The sequence below is a fragment of the Cervus elaphus genome, chromosome 10 (assembly GCF_910594005.1).
Source record: "Cervus elaphus chromosome 10, mCerEla1.1, whole genome shotgun sequence".
In the NCBI taxonomy this organism is placed as follows: domain Eukaryota; kingdom Metazoa; phylum Chordata; class Mammalia; order Artiodactyla; family Cervidae; genus Cervus; species Cervus elaphus.
In genome coordinates this window covers 15493791-15520628 of record NC_057824.1, presented here as the reverse complement: position 1 = coordinate 15520628, position 26838 = coordinate 15493791, and the positions used below count along the sequence as shown (strand labels likewise).

The 26838-nt window shown below is 57.5% G+C and overlaps 3 protein-coding genes across 6 annotated transcripts; 1 reads left to right on the top strand and 2 right to left on the bottom strand.

The window, feature by feature from the left end:
* Positions 1-7476: 7476 nt before the first annotated feature.
* Positions 7477-13894, bottom strand: LOC122702227. The gene is made up of 3 exons (XM_043915802.1): positions 12072-13894; positions 11839-12033; positions 7477-8048 (listed from the first exon to the last, which is right to left on the bottom strand). The coding sequence occupies exons 1-2, from the start codon at positions 12827-12829 to the stop codon at positions 11883-11885; spliced, it is 909 nt and encodes a 302-aa protein (XP_043771737.1). The 5' UTR covers positions 12830-13894; the 3' UTR covers positions 7477-8048; positions 11839-11882.
* On the top strand, positions 12121-18595 carry GNG13 (G protein subunit gamma 13). Of its 4 annotated transcripts, none has more exons than XM_043915806.1 (4): positions 12121-12230; positions 15377-15568; positions 18124-18255; positions 18436-18595. In XM_043915806.1, the coding sequence occupies exons 2-4, from the start codon at positions 15405-15407 to the stop codon at positions 18539-18541; spliced, it is 402 nt and encodes a 133-aa protein (XP_043771741.1). In that variant the 5' UTR covers positions 12121-12230; positions 15377-15404; the 3' UTR covers positions 18542-18595. The 4 variants fall into 4 exon arrangements, with proteins under 4 accessions (XP_043771741.1, XP_043771740.1, XP_043771742.1 ...); XM_043915805.1 differs by having other exon boundaries at positions 12140-12267; XM_043915807.1 differs by lacking the exons at positions 12121-12230; positions 15377-15568 and adding an exon at positions 16279-16695.
* On the bottom strand, positions 18590-26800 carry CHTF18 (chromosome transmission fidelity factor 18). Its single transcript, XM_043915797.1, has 22 exons — positions 26643-26800; positions 26232-26426; positions 26001-26151; positions 25698-25866; positions 25251-25343; positions 25114-25166; positions 24842-24986; positions 24335-24544; positions 23735-23832; positions 23337-23460; positions 23106-23257; positions 22879-22972; positions 22543-22641; positions 22284-22414; positions 21891-22062; positions 20888-21112; positions 20658-20807; positions 20448-20578; positions 19673-19817; positions 19457-19570; positions 19078-19135; positions 18590-18981 (listed from the first exon to the last, which is right to left on the bottom strand). Exons 1-22 carry the CDS (start codon positions 26731-26733, stop codon positions 18845-18847), a joined length of 2937 nt encoding a protein of 978 aa, XP_043771732.1. The 5' UTR covers positions 26734-26800; the 3' UTR covers positions 18590-18844.
* Positions 26801-26838: the final 38 nt, after the last annotated feature.

Here is a 26838-nt window from a genome sequence, read left to right as displayed (position 1 = left end):
AGGAATGCTTTGGTGGGTGTTGAGACCGGGACTGGCACCACAGGAGGAGGATCAAAGGTTTTCACCGGGAAAGCCCTTCGTGTATGAACGGGTCCTTCTCACCTCAGTGCCCGACCCCAGGTTCCTCCCAGGCTTCAGGGAACACACACTGGGATCCGCCTGCATCTCAACACAGCACAAAAATCTCCTTTTCCCAGATGATTAATTTAAGATGCTGGGATACGTGGGGCAAGGCATCTGAAACCTGCTCAAGTCTCTGCTGAACTCCACGTGGAATTTATACCTATCTATTGATTGCCAGGAATAGATTCATCAGCCAAATGACTGCAGTCCTGAAGGGCACTCACATACATCTAGTGGCAAGTAACAGAACTGCAAGAACACGGTGAAAGGGAAACGCCGCAGCTCTAAAGCGCCCTGGTGCTCGTCAGAGAAAGTCCCATCCGTACTTGTCTCTCCCAGCCCCATAGGTCACCCTCTTAGAATGCATATTCCACACAGCCTTAATAGCCAGGAAGACTCTGTCATACTTTCTGATCCAGAGTTAGTAGTGTGAAATAAAAATAAGTTTTACTCTTAGAAAATTTTCCAAATGCAAACCATAACATAAAATTTAATGTGACTTTTCTTTCAAGCCATATTGTCTCAGAGTTCTGAGACAGTCTCCTAGAGATGGGGGCAGGGAACCCATCTGAAAAGTCACTCTTCTGGAAAAACTGACTTAACAATCATGAAAAGATACAGATGCTTCATGCATTTATTTGCATGTTATCCTTGAGCATGTGCACACGCGGACATATACACAAACACACTATGTGTTCAGTTATGTCTGACTCTTTGTGACCTCACAGAATGTAGCCTGCCAGGCTCCACTGTCTATAGAATTTTCCCCAGCAAGAACACTGGAGCAGGCTGCCATTTCCTTCTCCAGTGATCTTCCCAACCCAGGAATCAAGCCTTTGTCTCCTGCGTCTCTTGTATTGGCAGGTGGATTCTTTACCACTGAGCCACCTAGGAATCCCCATCCTTGGGGAGGGGCCATGCTAATCTGTATTGTTCCAGTTTTAGTGCATGTGTTAAAGAAGCCAAAAGCACGTGGAATTTAAAGGAACCCACACCCGCATGAATAACTCCAATGTCCTCACCCCCTGTAACCAACAACCGCCTTGCGGGGCTTCCCTGATGGTTTCAGCTTCTCCAGACTGATCTAAGCCTGTGTTTTTGTGCAGAATAATCTGTCTTCCTTGTACTGATGTGGGAAGAAATAACAGCTGTTTTCACAATTCACCATCCACACATGGTAACAGAAGACAGTCACCTCTCAGAAGCTAGCTTTGCTAAAAGTGGCTGTTGGGAGGCAAACTCCTAACTGCACTTTGATGGATGAGACACAGGTTACCTTTGCCAAGAAGGAGAATTTGGGAGAGAAAAGAAAAGACAGACAAGGAATCAGATTAATTTCTTTTGTGCAGCAAAAATATTCTATAGCTTACAGCTATAAAGTTCTAACAACAAACAAATTTTACTGAGGAGAAGAAAGAAACCACACACTCTCCAATGCAGAGCCCAAGGCCCAAAGCTGTCCCAGACTTGAGGAGCTCAGAGTAAAAGCAAAATCACTGAAGGAAAAAAGCAGAGAGGCTCAAAGGGAGCCTCGAACATCAGTATTTTCAACGAATAAACATCCGCAGGCACCTGTTTCCGGGGAACCAAGAGAGAAAAGCAGAGACTTTAAAGAAAAGCAGGGAGTGAGGGGGATGCCTTGGGGACTAAAAGGCAGCTAATTTTATCTGGCTTCTTTCCAATGATAAAATCTAATCCATCATTTTCTCTGGGTGAAAGCTCTTAATGAAAATTTAGAGAGTGCAACTGAAATTTAGAATTCTCCGGGGATTCTGCCGGGAAGATGTCTAACCGCCACACAAAACTTGCCGCAGCTGACTCTGCCGAGAGAACCGGCCACGTGGGAGGCCATGGGGCTGTAGCGCGGTCCTGGACTTCCATGCCCCTCGCTGCCACCAAGGGAAACACCCTCCTCCAGCCAGGGAGCCCAGTTTACAGCTTTCTGCTCGGGGAAACCCTCTGGGGAGGGCTGATGGAGATGCAGCCTTTCAGCACAACACACTTGCACCCTGACAACATCCCCCGCATGCCGTCCTCACTCAGACAGACGGGGAAGGAGTCTCACTAGTAGCTCCCTTGTGCAAACATCACACCTGTCTAGTTCCAGACATTTCCATCACCCCAAAAGGAAACTCTGCACCCATTAGCACTCACTCCCCACCCCACCCCAGCCCCTAATCTGGTTTCTTTTTTTATAATTTTATTTACTTATTTACTTTTGGTTGTGCTGGGTATTCCTTTCTCTAGTGGTGGCAAGCGGGTTCAGCAGTTGTGGCGTGCGTGCTCAGTCACCCTAAGACATGTGGGATCTTCCCAGATCAGAGATCGAACCTGTGTCCCCTGCACTGGCTGGCAGATTCCCATCCACCGTACCACCAGGGAAGTCCTAATCTGTTTCCTGTCTCTCAGTTTGCCTGTTCTGGATGTTTCACACAAGTGAACACATGTCAGGTATGTGGCCCTTTCTGTCTGTTCTCATTCACTTAGAACAGTGGTTTTGAAGTCCGTCCACACTGTAGTGTGTGGGTGCTTCACTCCTTTTCACAGCTGGATGACACCCCTTGTATGGATAACTTCACTCCAATTATCCACCATCCATCAATGGACCCAGGCTGTTTCTACCTCACAGCTGCTGTGACTGCAGTAAAAACCGTGGGCAGGCAGGTATCTGTTCAGGTGCCCATTTTCAATTCTCTTGGGTATATACCCAGAAGTGGAGTTGCTGGGTCACCTGGTAACTGTGCTTAACCTTCCGTGGAAACTCCGACTGTTTCCCACAGCTGCTACACCGTTTTACATCCCCATCAGCCATGCACAAGAGTCCCAATTTCTCCACATCCTTGCCAGCACTTGTTATTTTGCATTTTTATTTTATTATAACCACCAGAGAAGGGGTGAGTGGGATCTCATGGTGGCTCAGATTTGCATTCTGTCAAGCATTTGTTCATGTCCTTGTTGCCCATCCACTTATCTTCTCTGGGGAAGTATTTGTGAATCTGCACTTCCACTGCAGAAGGATGCAAGTTCAATACCTGGTTGGGGAACTAAGACCCCACATACCACAAGGCATGGCCAAAAAAAAAAACTTTATTTAGGCCACAATGTGCAGCAGGCAATATCTTTGTTCCCTGTCTAGGGACTGAACCCATGCCCCTCACATTGGGAGTACAGAGTTCCAACCACTGGACCACCAGGGAAGCCCCTATCGGTGCATTTTTGAACTGGGTTGTTTGTCTTTCTCCTGTTTCCACTCATCTTTCTGTAACCCTGCACGTAGGAGTCTGGGGCATGTGGGGTCCTACTACTCCGTGAGGCTTGCAGGGCCCTCCAGTGCACAGGCTATGGCCTTTGGTCAGCGTTTGGAAACAGAGGGGATGATCTCAGCCTTTAATGATCTCCTTCCTGGGTGTTCCCTTCTTAAGGATCTTTTATCAAAGGCCATCATCATCCAATATATTTAATATTTTGTTTTCTCCTAGGAAGAGATGGATCCCAGTTATCCCAGGGCAGAAGGACTGACCCAGAGGCCAGGTTAACACCTCAAGCCACATAACACAAGACAGCAGTCAGGGCTTCCACATCACTAAAACCCTAGCCCACTGCCACCTTCAATCCCAGAGAGGGCTTGAAGAACCAAAATTCATCAGAAAAAGCCAGAAAACACGTAGCAATACCAGATGCCACCACTAAGCTTACAGTAGTGACAAACATTCTTCTGCCACTTCAAAGCTGTGCTACCACATCCATTCCATTCCCTGTGCCACGGGCTCAGTATCCCCTTAGTTTTCCTCCTTTGATAAACAGGCAATTTGGATTCATTTCCACAAAAGCAGGGCCCACATAATTCTCAACAGATGTGCTCCGAGCACATGCGATGCTACAGAGCTGTGCTAAAGCCCTTCTCATCTTAACTCTCTTTCGTTCTCTAGTGTCTCACCCTGGAAAACCAGCTTGATTTAAAGGAGTTCCCTGAAATTCAGAAACTACGTTATCCTGTACCTACAAGAAAACACGGGTATGACCTCTCATACTTGCAACCTCAACAGAAGGTTATCAATGATAAACATTCTAAGTTGGGACTCCCCTGGTGGTCCAGGGGTTAAGAATCCACCTGCCGACGTAGGGGATGCAGGTTTGACACTTGTCCTGGAAGAGCCCACCTGCCAAGGGGCAACTAAGCCCACGCACCATAATTATGAGGCCAAGCTATAGAGCCCACAAGCCACAGCTACTGAGCTCGTGCTCCCTTACAAGAGAAGCCACCGCAAAGGGAAGCCCCCACTCTCCACAACTAGAGAAAGCTCGCGTACAGAACAAAGACCCAGAACAGTCAAAAATAATTAACAAATTTAAGAGAAAAAAAAACCATTCTAAGTCATCTCAGCAAACCTTGGCCCAATGGCATCTGCGCCTGGTTAGGATGTGGCCTCCAGGGGGAGGTGCAGGCGTCCTGCGCAAGGGTGGCTGCCTGCCCCTCCTGAGAGCAGAGGTCACCAGAGCTGCCCGAAGCCCCCTGGCTCCCCGTGACCCAGGCAATGGAGTTGACAGACTGGCGGTTCTCTCTGAGCCCAGGGACACAGGTTAAATTAGAGGAAAAACTAACTTTTTTTTTTTTCCATTTTCCGATATGTGAAGTCCCCCAGACCATGACAAATCACCCGCCTTGTAGAAAGAGCACCCCTCCCTTCTCTGTAACCCCCATCTGCCTTCCCTGGGACCTCTCCTCTCACTCACCTTCCCACCTGACAGTGTTTCTGATGAAAAGCCATCACCTGTCTGACCTTCCCACTCGCTGGTGAGTTTCTGTGCATATCTCACACAAGCGGAGCGGGGACAGAGGGAGGGCGCGGGGCTCCTCAGTCCCGGCTCCAGCCCCCTCTACCCCCATCGCCTCACCCCACCCCCAGATCTGGCCAAGTCAGGGAGCCTCTGTGGTGAAGGAGGCTGTAGGGTAGTAACCACGGTGTGTGGACTGAACTGACAACAGATTAACAGAACAAGTTCATCTGTATGCACATGGGAGCCCAGAAGAGTAGCTGGCTCTGTAAATGGTTTCAATTAGATGCTTATATACCTAACTTAATAGGGGAAAGGGAGCCAGGAGAAAAGCCTTCTTACAGGAAAAGCAAATCTCTTCAGCAAAGACAAATGGGTTTTAAGAGCATAATTGAAACGTAAGAAAGTATGTGATAATCTCCCCTAGAAGGGACTTGGGATAGAACTTATTCCCAGTGTCCCCTGGGAGCAGACCCCCCACAGAAGGAATTTACCACTGCCTGACTTCCCAGAAGCTGCTCTTAGTCAGATGAGGGACACTCCAAAAAGTCCTCTTTCTGCATCTGTTGATTCTTGAATGCCTTCAGCTCAAAATAAACCTCACATCAAGGTGCTGTATTTTGTACTGTTTTGCTCTGTTAATGCTATTTTAATTCTTTTAAGTCTTTTAAATTTTTTATTTAAATTTTAAAAATTTATTTGGCTTCACTGGGTGCTAGTTGCTGCATACAGTATCTTTAGTTGCCGCCATGTAGGATCTAGTTCCCTGACCAGGGATCAAACCCCAGCACCCTGCATTGGAAGCGCAGAGTCTTACACTGGACTACCAGGGAAGTCCCCAAGGTGCTATATTTTTGGCATGGCATATCCTGATCCCCATCATAGCCCTTAACCACGCATGTTCGCCCTGTCACCCAGCACCAACGAAGTCCCCTGGGTCAGCAAGAGTCGCTGCTGTGTGGGCCATCTGCTTTTCCCTCCAAGGCCAGGTACAGCAGATCCTTTAAGGGCTGTTTGATCTCCCACCCGAGGCTGATTAGAACATACACTGAATGAAGGAATCAAGAGCGGAGTGGGGCTCCCCCGCCTGGCAACCTGGGAGCCTACTGGGGAGCAGAGGAGAGGAATGGTGTTGGGTCCTCACTCCAGGAAGCCACCGACAGAGCCAAGGAAGGGGGTGGCCGGAAGCGCCAAAGCCTCCCCTCCAGGCCGGGCCAGTGGTCCCTGGTCCACGATGCTCAAGTACAGGTCACAAGAATACTCTCTGACAGAAACCCTTCAGCGGGCTGCTTCCTAGAACCCTGGCTACACCAGTGCTGCTGAGTGGCTCACATGTACCACCCCCGCCCCCACTCACCTCCAGCACCCCATCTCTCCAGGCTTTACTCTTCCAGTGAAACCACGGTTGTGTTCAGAGTACCTGATAAAGTTTTGCAACAATAACAAAAGGCAAGAATTCTGTCCTGATATGTCAGAGTTTTTTCCACTGGGAATAAAATGAATAAATTCCCCTCCTTTTCCAAAAAAAATACAGGCACAAGCATTCTTAAGTTCCTACATAAGACCTGCGCTTGGAAATGTCTGTGACCCAAATATTTTGTCAATTCAGTATGTACTGAGGCACCAGAAAAGACCAAAATATGACCAAGCAGTGAGTCCTTTCATAATCCTCTAAATTATGTTCTGACATCTGAGTTTACACATATCTTATTTGTTTTTACATGAGATCTACTATATTCCTATATACATGTTTCCTTTCTAATATGAGAAAAATTTCTGTAAAGAGATGAAATAAAATGTCATTACACTACAGTCCCACATGTCTCCACAGTCAAAGTCAAGTGGCTGGAAAGAGTGGAGCTAGAACTAGATCTATGGGATGGGGTCTGGCATCCTCGAGCTGGGTCCCAGCAGTTAGCAGTAGATCCAGTCAAAGCTGCGAGGTCCATTACCAAAATCACCACCATCATCACCATGACCATCATCACAGAAACCACCATCATCACAAACACCATCATCATCACCACTACCATCACCAGCCTCACCAAAACTACCATCACGATCACCACCATCATCCCCACCACCACCAGTACCATTATCATAACCAAAACCATCATCATCATCATCCCCACCACCATCAAAATCACCTTGGGCTCACATTTACAAAGCACTGACCACGAGCCCTTTTCATGTATTAATTTATCTAATCTTCACATCCTGTGAGGTTAACCTCAGTTCACAAGGGAAGAAACCATGGCACAGAGAAGTTGAAGCCACACAAGTGGGAGGGGACAACAGCAGAGTGTCAACCCCAGCAGTCTGGCTCCAAAATAAGGCCCATTCCAGAAACGTCAGTCAGAACAAACGTCAGTCCAACTCCCAGACTCATGGGAGCAAGGCAGCAGAGAGCCATCCTGCTTTCCTTTCTCTTAACTGTTTCTTTTTTGTTTGTTTTTGGTTGTGCTGTGTCTTCACCACTTTGCATAGGCTTTCTCCAGTTGCAGCGGGCAGGGGCTATTCTCCAGTTGTGGTGCACAGGCTTCTCATCGCAGTGGCTTCTCTTGTTGCAGAGCTCGGGCTCTAGAGTGTGGGCTCAATAGCTGTGGCCCACAGGTTTAGTTGCTGTGGCATGTGGGATATTCCCGAGGTGTCCTCTGCGTGCAAGGCAGATTCTTAACCACTGGACCAGGAGGGAAGCCCCGCTCCCTCTGTTTCTTACACACACAGCTCTGAGTTTTTCAAGCAATGAAATGGGGTAGTCTCCATCATGCACAATCAAAGCACCTCTGACCCCCATTAGGGAGGGACAAAGGAGGCGTGTGGATAATGAAATGGGAACTTCTGGCTGTTCACCCACAGCTGAAGCAATCCAGGTGACCCACACTCAACATTTGGTGTGCTTTTCTGAAGATAAATGACAAAAAGTTCAACTTCTGGGGGTAGGGCTGGTTGTGTTTCTGCTTTAAATGCTATCAAGACTCCTCAGATGGGGAGGCCATGGGGCAAGGGGGTGCATACAGGTAGAGGGTCTGGAAGAAGCTGTGAGCCAACTGAAAAAAGGGGTCAGTCAAGAGACTGTCTGTCAAAGGCAGCAAGAACCTCTTCAACCACATCCGGATGTCCAGGGCAGGGGGCTGCCTAAGCTGGTCCTACAAATAGAAAAACTGCCCATCAGCTGTGTCTGAGTGACAATGGGAAACAGAGACTCACTAAAAACATTTACGAAAAGACAGGAGCCTTGATCCTCACTCAGCATCCTCACTCAGTAAGGATGTGTCAGTGAAGAATGGAACCAAAGGCACTTTTTATAGGGAGGAAACAGGCTTTTCCACAAACCAGTTGTCACCAGCACAGTAAGGGGTAAGGACCAGATGGCCATGTGATTCCAGGCCACTCCCACCCCAAGCACTGGGAAGGCGACAGGGACAACCTTCAGGGGCGCCCCCATCTCCCAATCCAGCCCAACCCACTCAGCCCAGAGTGTCTGCCAGCCCCCGCAGTCAACGCTTCCTCTGTGTGCACACCCACACTCCCTCTCACCCTCTCCCCTGCCTGCTCCCCATGGAGCCTCCAGCCCCTCAGCAGGAGCTGGTCACCCACGACTAACACAATGGAGGGCCTCAAATCCACACATGGACCCTGAAGGGCAAAGCAGGCTTCACCTGCTTTCGCAGTAGCTCAAGGCCCCGAGGCCAGAGTGAGAACTCCCAGAAAAGCTAAAGGGGGTGTTCTGAAGAGACGGCAGCCTGAACTCACAATCCTACTAGTTCACCTGAGACCAAGCCCCGCAGGGAGAGAGCAGGCTGTTTGCGCACTGGATCCAGGGAACTGAGCTGTGAGAACATGTGCTCCCCAGACTGAGCCCAACCACTGTGACCAAGGAGCCCCTCACCAAACAAAGTCTTCGCTCTCCCTGAAATGAGGCCTCAGGCGGGAGGCGCTGCAGGGCTCCTCACCAGGTGCTCCCACCAGATGCTCCACCAGGTGCTCAAGGGTGTCAGGCCGTCTCCTCAGCCCTGCTTTGTTGTTGCTGCCTCTCCAACACAGCGTGCTCTCCTGGCCCCGACTGCCATCCCCTCAAGACTTGCCCCTTTCTCCCTCCTTCTCCCTTTGAGGACAGGAAGGACCCTGTTCTGTGCCTCCAGGCCCTCTCAATCTCAGGGGAAGGAAGCAGGATATACAGAAAGGTCATGATCCGAGAAGCAGTCACCATCTTGCCAAACCAAGAGAAAAACATCCAGCAAACCCCAGTTGAGGGGCATCCTGCAAAATCCCTGACCAACACACCTTGGAATGGTCAAGACTGTCAAAACTAAGTCAAAGACTCTATTCCAGAGGAGCCCAGGAGATGCAAGGACCACACATGACAGGGGACCTGCTGCAGAAAGAGGATGCTACCTAACACAGTGCTAGCGTTGGTTCCTAACTATAATGAGTAAAGGCTAGCGACCGGAGATGCGAAGGGCAGGGGGCACCCAGGGACACCATCCTTTCTACTTTGTTTTTCTGTAAGCCTAAAAGTGCTCTAAAAAAAGTCACAGTCTATTAATTACCTTTTTTTAAGTAGCAAGATGCCCCCGTAATCACAGCAGCCCAGTCTCTCCTCAGACCCCAAAAGCTGAAAGGACTGGGACCCTCACAATCACCCACAATCTCTAACACAGACTTTGTCCTCTGAGAATCCTGAATATCTGAGCCTCAGCAAGACTGACGGGGCAGAGTAACCTTGATTACAAACCAGGCGTCTACGAGCTCGTTTATCCTCATAAAATTACATTAAATATTTTATGTCTGACCTTCCTTATCTTTCAACAAAAAGAATCAAAAGGCAGCAAATCAATGTGGACAGAACAACAGAAAGAACTTCAGTTGGCCATGTAGTTAGAACCCAGCTCTTCTAAGGGATCTGTGCCAACGATGGGAAAATAAAGCTGTTTTTCTTTAAATTGTGATGTTTACATGCACTGGATTTATCATCACTGGTTTTAAGTGAAAGTCCTAAGTGTAACAGCTGCTCTATTTTTGTTTCTAAATACCCCTAGATGTCACCATGTAAGAGAAACTTGAAAAATTTAGGAAAGTTGAGGAGTCCTGACACTAAATTTGAAAGGCAGGTCCCGTGTTTGCAACGTGGGGAAGCAATTGGATAGGCCTGTGGCTCCACCTAGTGGCAAAAGCCAGGCAGGGGACATAGGTGAGCCAGCCAGCTAAAGATGGAACTGCCTGACACCACCACACAGCAACAGGACTTCGGGAGCTGCCTTTTTGGGATTCAGGTGAAATGCAACATGAAACTGTGTCTTGGCAGGGCTGCTGGGATCTTCCTCTGAGATCCAGCTCCAAAGACCTAGCTCCACAGACCTCAGCCCAAGAACCTCTCAGGGTCTTCAGATACCACAGGGAGCACCTCTAGCCATGTGCTGCCATTGGTGCATTTGCCCATTAGGGATGGACAAAAGTAGGACTTGGCCATCTGCACAACCCAGGCCCTGCCCAGGACCAGGCCAGGGGGCTCGAGGAGGGAGAGGCTGTGGAGAAACAAGGAGAGGGGCCTCAAGGCCTCAGGGACTCACCATCATTAGGGCGGTGGTGGACCCCCACCCCCATGGGTGTTGAGCAGCACCCCTGCCTCCACCCTCAGACCCCACAACCATTCCCAATAGAGACGGTGGTGGGGCAAGACTGGATGTAGATCCCAGGAGACCAGCTTTACAGCTGTGCCAATGGTCAGCTCCTTTGCTATGCCTTGATTCACTGGAGTTTGTCTTCAACACACCCCTCCCCCTCCCTACAATCCTGGCTTACTTGCTGCCCAAGCCACAGGCCATCAGGACAGTGCCCAAGTCCTTACTGAGTCATGATGGAAGACAAGCTTTGTTCCCTGTCGCCTGTCTGCCCAGCCTGTTAGTTTTACAAAAACTTCCTGGTGTCCAGTTCCATGGCACACCTCAAAACTCACCTGAAACGATAATCACATGGCTCACTCAGGTGTCCAGAACAGCTCTTTAGGAGGAAGGATGTCCCTTGAGAGGGGACCTAGGTGAGGAGGCTTGAGGGGGGAACTGAGAGGGGGGAGCTGAGGGGGAGTACCTGACAGGAGGGGCTGACCTGAGAAGGGGGGACCTGATGGGTGGGGACGTGAGGGGGGAGACCTGAGGGAGGACCTAAGAGGGGGGTACCTGCGTGGGGAGACCTGAGAGGTGTGGACTTGAGGGGGAGAACCTGACGGAGGGGGGATCTGAGGTGGTAGGGCTTGAGAGGGTGAACTTGACAGAAGGGACCTGAAGGGGATACCTGAGGGGGAAGACCCTAGAGGGGCGAACTGAGTTGGGGTATCTGAGAGGGGGAACCTAAGAGGGTGGACCTGAGGGGGGGTACCTGAAAGGGGATCTGAGTTGGGGAACCTGAGAGGAGTGGACCCTAGGGGGAGGACCTGAGGGGGGAATCCAAGGGGGGCACCTGACGGGGGACCTGAGGGGGAGACCTGAGGGAGGAAACTGAAAGGGAGTACCTGAGGGGGAGACCTGAGGTGGGGGGAACCTGAGGGGGAGACTTGAGGGGGGGACCTGAGGAGGACCTGAAGGGGAGACCTGAGGGGGGGAGCCTGAGATGGGTGGACCTGAAGGGGAGACCTGAGGGGGGGGGAACCTGAGAGGGAGGGCCTGAGGGGGAGACCTGAGGGTGATACCTGACCGGGGAAGCTCAAGGGGGAGACCTGAGACGGGGGACCTGGGGTGAGGACTTGGGAGGATCTGACAGGGGTGACCTGAGGTGGCGGGACCTAAGGAGGGACTTGAGGAGGGGACCTGAAAGGTGGGACCTTAGGTGGGGAACCCGAGAGGGGGAATATGGGTTGGGCAGAGGCACCCTGACGGCTCTGTCGTTAGTCTTCCAACATTTCTCCTTTTTTCACAGATTCGGGCGGACGGTCTCACTCACCAATGCCGCCGTGGGAGGCTGGGGATGCCCGGCCACCTCAGAGGTCACCTGCCATAACTTAACAGGAGGTTGAGAAGCCAGGCCAAGGGAACACCTGAGCCTGACAGGTGACAATGCCACCTCCGTTCCGGCCACGCCTTCACAGAAGACGCCGCCGCCCGGCTGCAAGATGACTGCGTCACGCAGAACGGCGTCCTACAGAAGCCCCGCCCCTCGCCCAGGGGGCAGGCCCCCTACGCGCCCCGCCCCCTCCACGCTTAGACCCGGAAGCGGTCTTCCAGGGCGGCACTGGGCTTCCAGAGCGGGCTGTGGAAGAGCGGCAGCGACGGGGATCGCGGAGCAGCAGAGGTGCCCGGAGCCTGCTGCCGGGCCTTCCCTCGCGGAGCCGCTCGGTACTGTCTTCACGATAAACACCGCACGTTAACACTAGTAAGAGCGCCGGAAACTTGTTTCGTTTAAGTTCTTTGGCTAAACTGGCCGTCAGCCTCCGTTCTAGGAGTCCTCGTCCAATTAGGACTTCTGATAACGGCGTCTGTCGAGAGTTCCCTGTCCTCATCCTGGCCGTGAGGGGAAGCCCCCCCGAGCCTGCCCTGCGGTCCCAGCGCCCGAGCAGCCAGGGCCCCGCGGTGCGTGGGCTCCTCTCGCCGCTCCGCACCGCCCGGGTCCTCTGGAAGCCAAGCCCGGAGCAGATTCGTCCTGGTGAAGCCCAGCAGCGAGCCGAGCACACCTCAGAGCCGTCCCGCCGGTTCCGTCCGCAGTCCAGGACGCGCTCCCGCGTTTGCTCCTTGCGTAGACTCCCATTGGCTTGGTCCTTCCCCGTTTCACATGACAGACCCTTCCCCGGGAGGTTGAATTCTAGATTCCTTGTAACTCTAGTGTCAAGTTCTGCAGAGCAGTCTGCGTAGACTGCATCCAGAAGTGGCAGACGTGGCCCAAGTGAGGGAGCCCTGCGCTGAACCTGGGAGGGGTGAACGATGTCCTTGGTCCCCATGGGAGCCCTCGCCCTCTGGCACAGGACGGGGGTCCTTTCTGGGGAGAGATCTGATAGTCGAGGGTCCCCATTCAGTCACTTGCACTCTGCAGCCACCAGAGCTAATGCAGCTTCTAATGAAATGAGCAGATGGCAGGGATTCCAGCTGTTTGAGGGAAGTCACTAGATGAAGGACACAAAACCAAGGGTGAGACCTGGTCAAGCCCAGAGCCTTGGGGCCTCAGTTTCCTGCTCAGCCAGTTCATCAGACCTACTCTGGGCGTGAGCACTGCTGGGCATCATCCCTGCCGTGGGAGGCAGCCCCAGCTGACAGCAACATTCCCTAAAGTGTCTCCTCTGCTTTTGTGGAAAACCTCTGGGCACTGAAACTTTCTAGGAGCCTCTTCCATCCACCCCTACATGGTGGGCATATCGCTTGGGACCAGAAGCATACCTGCTGAAGGCGCAAGGCCCACCACACTTGGCCACCGGGCAGGGGAGTGGGGGTGGTTATGGCAGCTGTGAGACAGAATTGGGGGGGCCCTCCACACACCCCCAGCTCCACTCGCATAGCTGCCCCATGATCAGGTAGAATTTTCTTCAGTGCTGCACAGACCTGGGAGTGCAGCTGCAGGTCGAGAGGGAAAACCTAGAGCCATGCTCAGGCAGGCCTGGGTGACAACGCACTGGTGGCCTGACATGTGCATTCGTCCCACTCACCCACCCTCATGGCGAAAGGCCCTTTGGGGGTGCAGACCAGTAGACCTGCCAGCAATATGCAGGACCCCTAAGTGGCACTGGCCTCATCAGAAGGGGACCCCCATGGCCTGTGAGCACTGGAGGGTTTGGTGCTTAGGCAGGTGCAGGCCCTTGGCCTCTTCCTGAACCTCAGGAGCACCAAGGTACAGACCATGTGCGTCTTCCTGACCCACATGCTGGCAGGAGCCAATGTCATGGGAGGACTGGAGCAGGAGGGGAAGGAGAGGGAGTCACCTGTGGGCTGCAGAGCCATTAGAATAAACTGCTTAACCAGAGTCACTTCCCTGAGACTTTATGACTCACAGCTTACGCCAATTAGAACCTGTGATTCCCTGGAATCATTCACTGTGCACACACGAGTTTGCACTTTGCACACACGAGTCTAAGAGCTTAAATTATTTTTGAAAGTCATTTTCAAACACTCAAAGATTATCCAAGAACTACCTAGTTTCTTGTGAGCTCTGTTTAACTGGGTGAAATAGTTTTTTTTATCTTCCTATCCCCATGTTCACCTCAGACAGCTGTTTCCAGGGATGGGAGACAAGTAGGCACATCCCCTGAGGCCTCAGGAGGGGAGTCAGCCTGTTGTAGTCGAGAGGGTCCCACACCTACCCTGGAATGGGTGCTGGCAGGCTGGGCCCCCACCGTCTCCTGCCAGGCCTAGGTTCTACACATGGACTACTTGTCTTAAGTTTTCTCACCAGAGGCCAGGCCTGTTGCCATGGGAGGGTTGTGTGTAGGGTCTGACCCCACCCCACCCCCAAAGGTCCGAAGCAAAGCTGCAGACACAGGGGAGGTGTTCTCACACGGGCCTCATCACGCCAGCACATCGGGCCAGATCTGCCCCAGCTGCATGTTTCATTGCTGGGGCATCACGTGCAAGAGAGCCTGGTTTCAGGAGGACCAAGCGGGGAGCTGACAGCACCAGGTGGCTCTGGGTCACCAGCATGTTCTGCATACTCAGAACGGACCAGGTGAGAGGCCGGCCTCATCTCTGGCCCCTGCCTAGCAAGGCCACAGGTTCGAGTGGCACTGGGACCGAACCAGGCTACAGGTCCTATTGGGTTGGGGCGTTTCCCGCCCCTGCCCCCTGAGTCCTCCTTGGGGACCCTGTTCAAAGTGGGTCAGAGCACCCCACACACCACTGACTCGTCCTGAGCACCAAAACCAGCACAAAGGGACCCTCCCTTGCTGCATCTGCCCCCACACCCGTCACATCCCTGCGAGCCCAGCCGGCTCCCCGCTCCAGTCAGGAGCCCTACGGGCGTGGGACCTGGAACGGCCGTTTCTAGGCCAGCGAGGAGCCCTGTTGGTTCTCACCAGCAGCCCAGTTAGGGGAGCTAATTTCAGAAACGCGGTTGGTCTCCCTGGGTCTGCTCTGGGTGACTGCAAGGTGGCATCAGCTGGAGCACCAGCTGTCACTGCTTCTGGAGCATCCTCCCCCCACCGCAAACCACTAGGCCTCTGTTCATTCCAGACCCGCCCAGTCCCTCTGCGGTATCTGGGGTTGACAAGTCCAAACTCCCAGGAAGGTGAAATAGGAGTCACTGGTCCCCCAGTTTTCACCAAAGACAGCGGCTTCACAGGCTCACATGAGCAGGCACACATCAGCTTGACTGCCGTGTGGAGTCACAGCCTCTGTCCCACGGGGCCACCAGGGTCAGCACAGGGATCGCTTCTGAACCCTGAGGGTCTATAGGGCAGCAGGTGTGACCGGTGCTCACAGCCAGGAAACAGCACGCAGAGCGAGAATGCAGGACCCCACGCCCCACACAGCTCCTGCCATCCTGGTGAGGTGATGACACCCAGGCATTTTCAAGTGTCATCATGAAGGCCTATGTGCAGTGGTCACAGTGGAGCACTCCGAACCATGGAGGAGAGATCACACGCCACAGGCCCCAGAGCAGAGCACAGGGGCCGTGCCCCACCAGGTCGCACCAAGGCTCCTCCCGGGGCCAGAACGCAGTCCTGGGTTCCCCGTTCTACCTGCATCCTCTGTGGGGAAGGCATGGCTGGGGGCAGGGACTGGCTGGCCTGGTTTCAGTCTAAATCTTGAGCCAGTTCTGGGGGCTGAGTCAACACCATGCCTGAGCACCCACCCCTTGTGAGCAGGGCCCCAGCCACAGGAGAGCCCCAGGCACCCCGAGTAACAGGGTGCCTGCCCAGTCATAGAGCACCAGAAGAACCAGGCGGGGGTGGGGGAAGTGAGGTCAAAACTGCTGGCCATCTGCCCTGAGGAGGATGCTGGCACCCTCAGCTCTAAGCCCCCCTACCCCCCCATAAATCCATAAGAAATAATCCCTAGTTTTCCTAACATGCCCCAGTTCCAGAAGCGCCTCCTGTTCCATCATCACGTCGGTGTGGGAGAGGGCCGGGCAGGCGCCGCTGACCTTGTTTTCTGCCATCACAGCAGGGAGGGCCCGGGGTGGGCGGGGAGCACCCCGGGCCTGTCCTGCTCCCGAGTGGGAGCACCTGTCAAAGGCCTGGCCCAGGTGTCCTGGGGAGCCACGGGGTCTGACCTCCGAGGGGACTGGTTGGTGACCTGGACTCTGACACCCACCACAGCTGCCCATCTGCCCACCGCTGGCCTGGGAATGCAGGACAGGAAGAAACTCCACAGAGGCCCAGGTGCCCTGGTCAGAGTAGGTTCACGCCCGTGGTGGAGCAGCCCCGGGCCTGTCAGCGGACACTGCGGAGGCCTGGGGGTTGGGGTGGGGGGCTGGCATCTCGGCCTGGTGACTCCAGCCCATGAGGAGCACCAGGGGCCGGGGTGCGATCTACCGGCTGATGGTCTTCGGTTCTGCACCACGTGGCAGCCTGCGAGCCCACCCAGTGCAGTGGGAGGACACCTCGCCCAGGGCCAGAGCTGAGCCTACACTGCTCCTGCTGCACCTCCCACCCCTCAAAGGCTGGCAGAGTGTGCCTGATGAAGCCAGCTCCCCAGGGTCAGCCCAGCCCTGAGGAGGGCGGGCAGAGGGTGGGGGCGGTGCCCGGGCCTGGCCCAGGTGGTGGGATGGGCGGGGCACCTGCCCAGGCTCTGCCCGCCTGTGCCCGACTCGCTTGCCCATCACTTCGTCCTCGCCATCCCGTGGCCGTCCTCATCTCTGTCCTCGCGGTCACCGTCCAAGGTAGGTCTGGGGAGCTCGCCCCTGTGCTGAGCAGAGACTCTGGGGCCCGCCCAGGTCCCACTGGGCTGACCTGGACCCCCCCCACCCCGCAACCCCCAAGGCGCCCTTGCCTGTCCGTCTTTGGGCTTCCTCCTGTGCCAAGGGGCCGGCCAAACCGGTGGAGAGGCCCCCTCCATCCGCCGGCTGGCTGCGAGGGGAACCGCGTCCGTGTGCCGTGCGCGCCGCCCGTCCGCAGAGATTGCCGAGCGAGCGAGCGCTGTGCGCCGAGGCCGGGGGCGCGCGGCGGCGCGGCTGCGGCTCCTCGCAGGTAGGGCTGGCGGCGGCGGGCTCAGGGGCTGCGGACGGGCCTGCCGGCCCCCCGCCCCCAGCCTCGGGTGGGGGGGGGCCGCGCCCACGTGACTCAGAACCTGCGCCGCCAGGTGGGGTGCTGGAACTCGGGTTCTCTGGGAGGAAGCCCCTCTCGCCCCCACTGGCTATCCCCCAGGTCTCACCCGCTCCTGGTAGATCCTCCCAGGAGCCCTTTCAGCAGCCAGAGGCAGGCAGTGTCACACTCCTGGCCGCCCCTGCCCACACTTCCCAGGTCAAGGAAGCCAGTCCCCTGGCTCCCAGTTTCAGTGATGGGGGCGGGGGTTGGGGGACAGCAAGGGGCTCCCTGGACCCCCAGTGGGCTGGAGCAGGGGGATGCAAGGAGCGGCCTTCCCTCCCTTCACTTGCTGGTGGGGTCTCGAGTCTGAACCTGTGGCTTTGCCAGGTGGCCCATACACTGGCAGACACTGGCCAGACACTCAGGCAAGTTGGAGGAGGCACAAGGCAGCAAGCAGGAGGCTGCAGGGGCCCCAAGTCCTGGATCAGCTAGGCAGCCCCTGACTCCAAGACCCCCAGCGCTTGCCCCACCCCAACCCCCAGGCAGAGATGCAAATAGTAGCCCCACCCTCCTGGCCCCCGGATTAACCTGCTCTGGGGTGGGCTTTGCCCATGCAAAGCAGGGGGAGGGGTGTGTGTGGATGTGTGTGTCCCGCCCCCGACACAAGGGTCTTCTGCTACCTGGATGGGAAATGGGTCCTGCACTTGAAGGGTCAGTGACCTGACCAGTCCTGCTGTTGGCAGAACACTGCCCCTCCCCTCTGCAACCCAGAGGCCCAGCCTTGGTGAGGCTTCGATGGCAGGTAGGGGTGCAGAGCTAGGCATGGAAAGTTTTCTATGCAGTTAACGAGTCCCATGGGAGGTGGGGGGCAGGCACGTGGGGCCTGATTAGTGTGGTGTCAGCCCCAGCCCTGTTCCCCAGTGTGTGGCAGAGGCCATGGGGACTCCCCAGGCAGTGAGCGGGTGTCCCTCTGTGTGGAGGGTGCTTACCAGGGGGAGGGTGCATCAGGAGGGTGACTGCAGGCTGGCAGCCCCCAGCTCTGTGGCTTGCCCCATACTCCCCAGCCCCAGGCTGGCCACTTCCGAAGCCCCCGATGCCATGGAGGAGTGGGACGTGCCCCAGATGAAGAAGGAGGTCGAGAGCCTCAAGTATCAGCTGGCCTTCAAGAGGGAGATGTCATCCAAGACCATCCCCGAGTGAGTCCCCAGGACACCCTGTGGAGCCGTGGCCACACCCCCCAGGCTGGCAAGATTTGCGTCTCATTTCCCTGCCCCGTGCTCATTTGTATGAGCCAAGACCACACTCCCATGCACTGCCATCAGGCAGCACTCTGGGGGCCAGGAGCCCACGTGTTCACCCACCCTTCCCACCCACAGGCTCCTCAAGTGGATCGAGGAAGGGATCCCAAAGGACCCCTTCCTGAACCCCGACCTGATGAAGAACAACCCGTGGGTGGAGAAGGGCAAGTGCACCATCCTGTGAGGCCCCACGGCCCAGACTCACGCCTCCCTGTAAAGTGGACGCATCTGTAAAGGTGTGACTTTTATAAAGACTCTGCAAGAATGCTGCTGCTTTTGTACACTTTCTAGGAGAGAGAAAGCCAACACCTAGGTAGCCGGTGTGTATCAGGGGATGTCTGGTGCAGTCCAGGGTGTCTGGCATGACCTCAGAGTGTCCAACATGGACTAGGGTGTCTGGCATAGGCCCTGGGGACGTCCAGCGTGGGTCGGGGTGTCCAGCACAGCCCAGGGTGGCCGCCCAGGCCCTGGGGGCTCGCTATGCCCCCTAGAGCAGGTCCCTGATGTACAGGCTGCGCCGCACAGCATTGGAGACGCCCTCCTTGAAGCGGAACCACACGTCGCTCCTGCCCACCGCAGTGCCCACGCGCCGCTCGGCCGTGTCAGTCTCAGAGGCCTCGTGCCCTGTGGGGGCCACACAGTTGTTCCTCCACCTGACTCTGGCCAGTCCCTCCACCTGACTCTGGCCAGTCCCTCCACCACCCACCCCTCCACACACACCTGTGCTCTGGGCTGCTGCTCTCTTGACAACCACACGACCGAAGAAGTCCCTCTCGGGCTGAAGGAGACAGGCTGGTCAGGTTCATGGGGACTGAGCCCTAGCCAACTAGCCCTACCTGGGGGGAGGGCCCGGAGGCCACGGCCCCCTCCCGCTGAGCCGCTCTGTGTGCGCCCTCCACCACGCTCACACTCACCTCCTCCCTGCCAAGGTCAGGAGGTGCCAGCACCCTGCCCAGGTGGGAACCGGGCCCAGGCGGAGCCATCACGCTGAGCAGCAGGGAGCTGGACTCCAGGACTTAAAGCCAGCCCACTCCAAAGTTGCCTTCCCAGGTCCCCCAGTGACGCCCCCACGGCCTCCCACCGACACGTCAGCCCCTACCTGTTCCTCCAGGGCAGCTCTCTTCAGAATACACTCCAGCCGCTGCTTGTGGTCGCACGGGGCAGGTGGCTGCACCTCCTTCTCCCCCGTGCCCCCCAGGGGACCTCCATCCACCTGCAGGAAGTCACGGACAGTGACAGTTGACTGGGCAGGACCACGGCAGGGCTCGTGTCCACTCCGAGGGCCCTGCTCTGCCCAGGGCCTGGGGAGGCTCACCTGGGGGCCATCTCTGGCCCGAGCCGAGGCCTCCACCCGCCGCATCTTCTCCACTTCCACCTCGCGGGCAATGAGCTGCTTGGCCTGGTAGGTGAGGGGCTTACGGGCGGGCAGCTCGGGAAAGCGGCAAACCTCCTCCACGTTCCTGCTCTTGGGGTGAGCGGGGCAGGGCAGGCCCCAGGACACCCAGTCAGCAGGGACAGGCCACGAGCTACTTAGCACCTCTGACCCCACCTGCCAGACTCAAAAGTGCAGGACGGGGTCCAGGCCTGGCCCTGCCGTGCCCCAGCTCTGCTGCAGCAGGGGCATTCCCACCCTGAGCCTCAGTTTCCCCACCACACGTGGGCAGGGGGAGGGCTGCCCAGGGAGGAACTGACACCACATTGCAGGGCCCAGGCTCAGGCTGGGCTGAGCGCATGGGAACGAGCGTCGTTACCGCCCAAGGCCTGCATCCAGCCCCTACTGGTGCCGGCGCTCCACCCCACAACTCTCTCAGGACAGAGGAGTGGAGCCCTGGGGAGCTCGAGGGCCCTCTGGGCACTGAGGGACTCCGCAGTACACCTCCGGCCCCAGGGTCAGCCCCAGTGGGGGCTCCACTGCACAGTCACATTCAGGCAAGGAATGAGCTAGAACTGACGCCCCTAGCCTCCAACAGGAGAACTGAGGCTCACACCATGCCTTCAGACTCTGGCTGAGCAGTCGCTGTGGCACCTGGAGCCCAGCGCCCCAGCCTCCTGCCCCCAGCACCCCCAGCCCAGGCGCTGCGCAGACTCACGGCTCCAGCCTGTAGACGTACTGCCCATCGGGTGTGCGGTCCTGGCGGTAGGTGAGGCTGTAGGCGAGCATGGTGCCCACCAGGCTGGCCAGCTGCTGCTTCTCTCGGGCACTGTATAGCTGTGTGCTCACCTGTGGGCCAGCAGGGCACTGAGCACCGGCAGGTCCCACCTGCCCCAGGAAGCACGCCCCTTCCAGGCCAGGCACTCACTGGGCGCAGCTTGGGCGTGAGGATGTCCAGGAGCAGACAGAGGGTGTCTAGGATGAGCGCCTGTGGCGCAGCCCGGCTGCGGGTGGCTGGCGTGATGCCCGACACCAGCGTCTGGATCAGGTTCTGTGTCTGGTTCATGCGATTCTGGGCCTGGGGTGGAGGGTGGACCAGGACCGAGTCACCCAGGACCCCGGGCTAGACCCTGGCCCCGGGCAGGGCACAAGCCATACCTCCTGCTGGCTGCTGGGGAAGGCGATCCGTGGCACGTGACTGGAAGCAAAGAGCAGATGGAAGGCCGGGAGCAGGAAGGGCAGGTAGCGCATCAGCTGGAAGCTCTGGCCGTGGAGGGCAGCCCGGCCCAGCAGGTCGTCGAAGGCCAGCCAGTCAAGGGCCGTGCACACGGCGCCCAGGCTGGAGTCCCGCAGCCTCAGCCGCAGGAAGTTGTCGAACAGGCCCTGCAGGCAGGTGGACGGGCCAGTCCCTGAGGCCCTCCAGCCAAACGGCACCCACCCACAGCACAAGCGCCACCCTGGGGGACCTTCTCCTCCCACCAGCCTGTGAGCCCCAGCGAGTGGCCCCAGGGCCATGAGGGGGCCAGAAAGGCCTAGCCTGCTGCCCCCACTCATCTGACCCAGACCCGAGACATGTGAGAAAGAAGCCCCCAGTCACCCCCTAAAGGAGAGGGAAGTTCTGTCCACCAGGGTCAAGGGCACAGAGTCCCCGTGCATGTTGCACGTGGGAGTCCCTCCCCTCTAGCCACCACGCTGCCCTCCACACAGTGGTTTTCCGGATTTGCAAGGATCCCCAGCTGCTAATCCAAAGCTGCTTAGCCAAGGAGGCAGCTTACACCAGGCTTCCCAGGGGTGGAGGTAGGGCGACCTGCCACCTGCTCTCCACCCCACCTGCACCCATGTCCCCGTTCCCATAGCTCACATCCGGAATCCAGCTCCCCCTGCCACTGCTGGGCCCTTTAGATACTTCCCCAAGGGCAGACACAGAGATCCCACCGTTCCCCGCCAGCCGTCCCCTCCTGGCACAGTCAGTCCTTCCTCCTGCCTGACCCTGCTCCCTCTCAGAGGCTTCCCAAGCGCCGGGTCCAGCCAGTTCTCCTCGGGCTTAGCACCACTGAAGCATGCGAGTCCCAGTCAATTGCTGGCTGGGGTCGAAAAACGCTGCCAGAACCAGGCTTCCTGCCCCCCAACCCCCACAAGACTGGAGGTGGAGCACGGTTACCTGGACCACCTTGTCGTGCTCGCCTGCAGATGCAGCTATGTGCAAGATGTGGTAGAAACGCTGCGCGGCTGCAGTCAGGGGTGTCTCAGCAGCGAGGGGCCCCGAGCCTGAGAGCCGGTCCCCAAGCAGGAGCATGTGGGTGGGCAGGGTTGGGTCCTGACCCATGCGGCGCCTGCAGGGGCAGCTGAGGCTGGAGTGGAGCCCCCGCCCCGTCACCCAGACCCAGCCCTACCCACCCTCGTCCTTCTGGCCGCACCAGCTTGTGCATGTTTAGGGCACCCTGAGGTCCTGCAGGAGGGCAGGGCGCCATGGCTCCGTCAGCAAAGGCAGAGCTGGCTGGCTTCCCAGGGTGAGGGTACCATGGACCTTCCAGGCCAAGGCTGGCCTGCCTACCTCTGGGCCCGGGGCAGCTGGAAGACCTCCTGCCACACGGAAAAGAGCCCCTTGCGCTGATCCTTCAGGCCAATGCGCGTGCTCTGAATGGCCTGAACGCTCAGCTCCCGCTGGCCCCGCCTGTGCAGGAACTAGACATGGGGTCAGGGAGGGTGAGGATGGCTGACCCCCACTCCAGCAGGAAATGGACACAGGGGAGGCGTGGAGAGGGCGCTGGCCACCCCTGTCCTCCGCCCCCGCACCATAGCCACCTGCCCACCTGCAGGGCGTTGATGCAGGCGCGGATGTCGTTGTCTGTTTTCTCGCAGAGGGCTGCCAGCGCCCCGGGGTCGGCCCGCATGCCCCGCCGCAGGGAGATCTGCAGAGAGGTGGGAGGATGGGTGTCCCCTGAGCCCTGCCCTGTAGCCACCGCCTCCCTAGAAACAGCTCCTGTCTGACGGGGAGCAAAGGCCGAAGAGCCCTGCGGAAGGAGCTCGGTTGTGCCTTGGAACCACCCACAACCAGAGAACAAACTGGACCAGGACCTCCACCCAGTGTCCTAGGAGCAGTTGGCGGGCCACGGGCGGATGGCAGAGGGAGGGCAACCCTCACAGACCTCCTGGAGCCGCTGCGTGAGCCTGGAGGGCAGCGTGGGTGGGAAGTGGAGCAGGAGGGCCTGCTGCTTCAGCTGCCGCAGAGAGGGCACAAACCTGCGGAACCAGGGCGTGCACAGTGAGCCCCCCGGGCCAGGGCGCCACCTGAGTCCAGCAGCGAGGGAAGCAAGGGACAAGCGTCCCAGCGGAGACCCCGCCCCCCCGACAGAAGTCCCGCCCCCCCACTCACGGGTCGTTGCAGATGCAGATAATGGGCCTCATCAGGAGACCCCCCTCTGCCCGGCGCCGCCGCCCCCCACCTGTGGGCACAGAGGGGCCCCCTGGCTCTGCCTGTTGTGGGCCCTTGCGGTCCAAGACGCTCAGGAGAACATTGATGGCGGCCTGGGGGGACATGGTAGTGAGTCACAGCCCCCCACTGCAGGAGGACCAGCCCACCTGCCAGCCTACCCAGGAGGCCCACCGTGGGGGCCCCATCGATCTCGTCGATGACCAGGCAGTTGGGTCTCCCACCAGCGCCCAGGACGGACTCCATCTGCGTGGCCGCCTCGATGCGCGAGCGGAAGGCTTCAGGGCTGCGGTCATCACTGGAACCAGGAGGCCCAGGAGCAAATGTCAGGGCAGTCAGTGTCCCCAGCCGGACGGTCCCCAGGGGCAGAGCCACCACGCCTACCACTCAAAGATACTACACAAAGCCACCCCCTGACACCACGCCAAGTCCCAGGAGCCCTGAGATGTGTGGACCATGCCACCGCCATGCACCTGAGACACCAGTCCCCACCTTCAAACCAGGCATTTAGGGCTATGTCCCAGTCGCCAGACGCGTTAGGACAAAGGGAGGCCCGGCCTTCCCCCACTCACCTCGCATTCATCTCCACCACACAGTACCCAGCATGCCGCGCAATCACGTGGGCCAGGGTGGTCTTGCCCAGCCCTGGGGACCCACACAGCAGAGCCACCTGCAGCCAAGGCAGGAGAAAATGCGCTGCAACCCGCACCGCCTCACAGACTTTGGGAGTCCCTGGCCCAACTGCCAGAGACAAAATCCCATCCCACAAAGTGCGGTGCCAGAGGATGTTGCCCTGCCCTGCCCCTATCACCAAAGGAGAACAAGTCCCTGCCTGCTCGTGGCGCAAATAGAGAGCAAAGCCTCATGTCAGGTGAGTGACATTGGGACCTGACAGACACAGCTATTACTGACATGACTGACGCCTGAAGCCCACCCACATTCCACCGTAATCACTATGGGAAGGTGTAAGGCCCTTCAAGTCGTGCTGCCTTTGTCTAAGTAATTAGAAGACTCAAGTCCCAGCTCAAATTGCTGACACTCCACACCAAGACAGTGACATCATCACAGCCTCAGGGGCAGTAAATGTGCCTCATGGCCCCCAGAGACTGCAAAGGCACCAGCCACCCAGAATACAGCCACTGGATGTGTGCAGCACAGTCAGGTGCCCTCACCTTCTGCCGGGGCCGCCCACTTGGGTCCAGCTCAGCCTCCAGCATCTCCTCGAGCACTTGTTCATGGCTTTTCCACTTGCTGGAAGCTGTGGTCTCCTTGCCACCCCGGGCTGGTTCCACACCGGGCCTAGGCTTCCGGGCAGGCTTCTCTCGGCCAAACACCACTAAGTCCCACAGCTTCAGCCACTTGAGAAGGCAGCGGTTAGTGAACTGAAAGAAGAGAGGCCTGGCCTGGGGGAGGGGGTCTCCTCATGCCTGCCCCTCATGTCACCCTACTCTTAAAAGCCCAGAGACACATGCAGGGACGCTGAGGCTGAGTGACCAGTGAAAGGCCCAAACTGGCCTCAGTTTCTCCGTCTACCAACACAATCCAACAAAGCTAATCAAATCCTTCCCATAAATCCTGACACCCCTGTGGGCTGGCAACACAAGGACCTGCTAGGCCCTGAGTTCTTTTCTCTCAGCAACAAAGAAGCCAGTCACACTTGAGCAAGAACAAGGCCTCACGTCATCACTGAGCAGCTCCGTGTAGCGCTGGGGTGCAAACTCATCCACCCAGAGGCAATGCTGGGAGGCGTCCTGGCTGTCGGCTGGCTCCTCCTCAGGCGCCCCTGAGGGTTGAGTCTCCTCCTCCATCTCCTGTGACCTGAGACTGGAGAGCATCGTGCCCTGAGCCGCGGGCCTTAACCCCATGCAGGGACTACCCCCTGGCATGCACTCTAGGGGTCAGCAGTCCAAGGACTAGTGAGGATCCCGGGGTGGAGAGTCCCCCGTGTCACCTGCACAGCGTGTCTGAGAGCCGCTGGGCCTCTTCCAGCAGTCGCTGCCGCCGCTGTGCAAATTAAATCAAAGCAGCTCAGCCACCAGTCACCCTGGAGCCACCCCTCCCCTCCCAGAAAACCCCAGCAGCCCCCACCTCGCTGTCGACCTTCTCCTTCAGGGAGGCAAAAGGCACGCCCAGCAGGTCCAGCTGGCCACGGCCACGCCACCGGGTGTCACGGAAAGGGCTCTGCGGGGGAAAACGGGCAGCAGTCACTCCCTTCTAGTTATGGGGTTGCCACAGCTCCCTCCCAGCGGTGCTCAGGGATCCATGTGGCATTCCCTAGCACCCACAGCCACAAGGAGCCCCTTCTTGCCACAGACCCCAAGGGGTCACTGGGATGGCAGCAGATCTAAGGAGGAGGGTGAAGGAAAAGGTAGAAAAAAGAGGAGAAAAGGGGGAGAAAAAAGATGGAGGAGGAGGAGAAAGAAGGTGGCCCTCCCGAATGCAAGACCAGAGGCAGGGTGGACCTCTAGAAGGGTGCCCGGAGTCCAAGTGGGCATATGATGTCCATGTACCAGCTCGTGGCTGCACGGCACCCACCTGCACCCCAGTGCCCACTGGGTCAGCCCGAAGAACCAGAAAGGCCCGGTCGCCACCCGTGGAGGTCACATTGACATAGTCTTCCAAGACTGGGGGCCGCCGCAAGACAGGATTGTGGGTGGCCAGCGAGGCCTGAGTGAGACCCGCATCAGCCCCGGCGTCTAAAGGCCTGGGAGGGAACCACAATTGTGGGATCCTCAGGGAAAAGCCATGGACCCAGACCTGCCCCAGGCACCAAGACCTTGTTGGAGGAATGGGATCCTTCCAAGGCCCCCAGAGATGCCTCTGCCCCAATTTACACACCCCTCGCCCCACAGCTCATCAGGTATCTCAGGACTTGGTGGGGGAGTGATGTCCAGAGTCGGGGAGTCAGGAGGCGTCATCTCTTCCATCTCCTCCGACCTAAAGTTCAGTCTCCTGACAGCCTGCAGCCTGGACCGTTTGATTTGGGGAGCTGGGGAGACACATGGAAGGAATAGAGGGCCTTCCCCAGCCTTGCACCCCACCCCTATGCCCTGGGCCCCAGAAACGTACTAGGGGGCAGGTATCTGTCCCCCTGGATGTCAGAAGCCAGCTGCCTCTTTCTGACACTGCCCTTGCTGCTTCTTGGAGGTCCGCCTGGAGAGCAGTGAATGGCAGTCTCCCCTCCAGCAATGGCCTCCTCGAACGTCAGGCGGGGCCGGCCCACAGTGGGCTGGGGGTCCCTGGAAGGCGATAGGGCGGCTGTCCCTGCGGAAGGAAGGCCCACAGCAGTCATCCGGGGCAGCTCGTCTGCACACACAGCCACAGCCCTCGCGGCCAGCGCCGCTGCAGGGCCCTGCTCTCTCCAAGGGGGTTGCGGCCTCGCCCCTGCGCGGCCCTCGGAGCAGCCCTCCTGGACTCCCCGGGAGGGCCAGGCTTCCGTCAAGCTACCTGGGACGAGGCCGCGGCGATGCCCGCGCCTACCTTCCAGCTCGGCCAGCACCTCGAGCTCGGCCGCGAACTGGTTGTCGAAATCGTCCTCGACGCCGTACAGCTCTCGCTCGTAGTCCTCCATGGCTGCGGGCCGCACAGCCGCCCGCCGCGGGGACCCGGCTCCGAACCTCCCGCGCCCCGCGCGCCGCTCCCGCCCCCAGCGACCCGGCACCACCAATCAACAGCC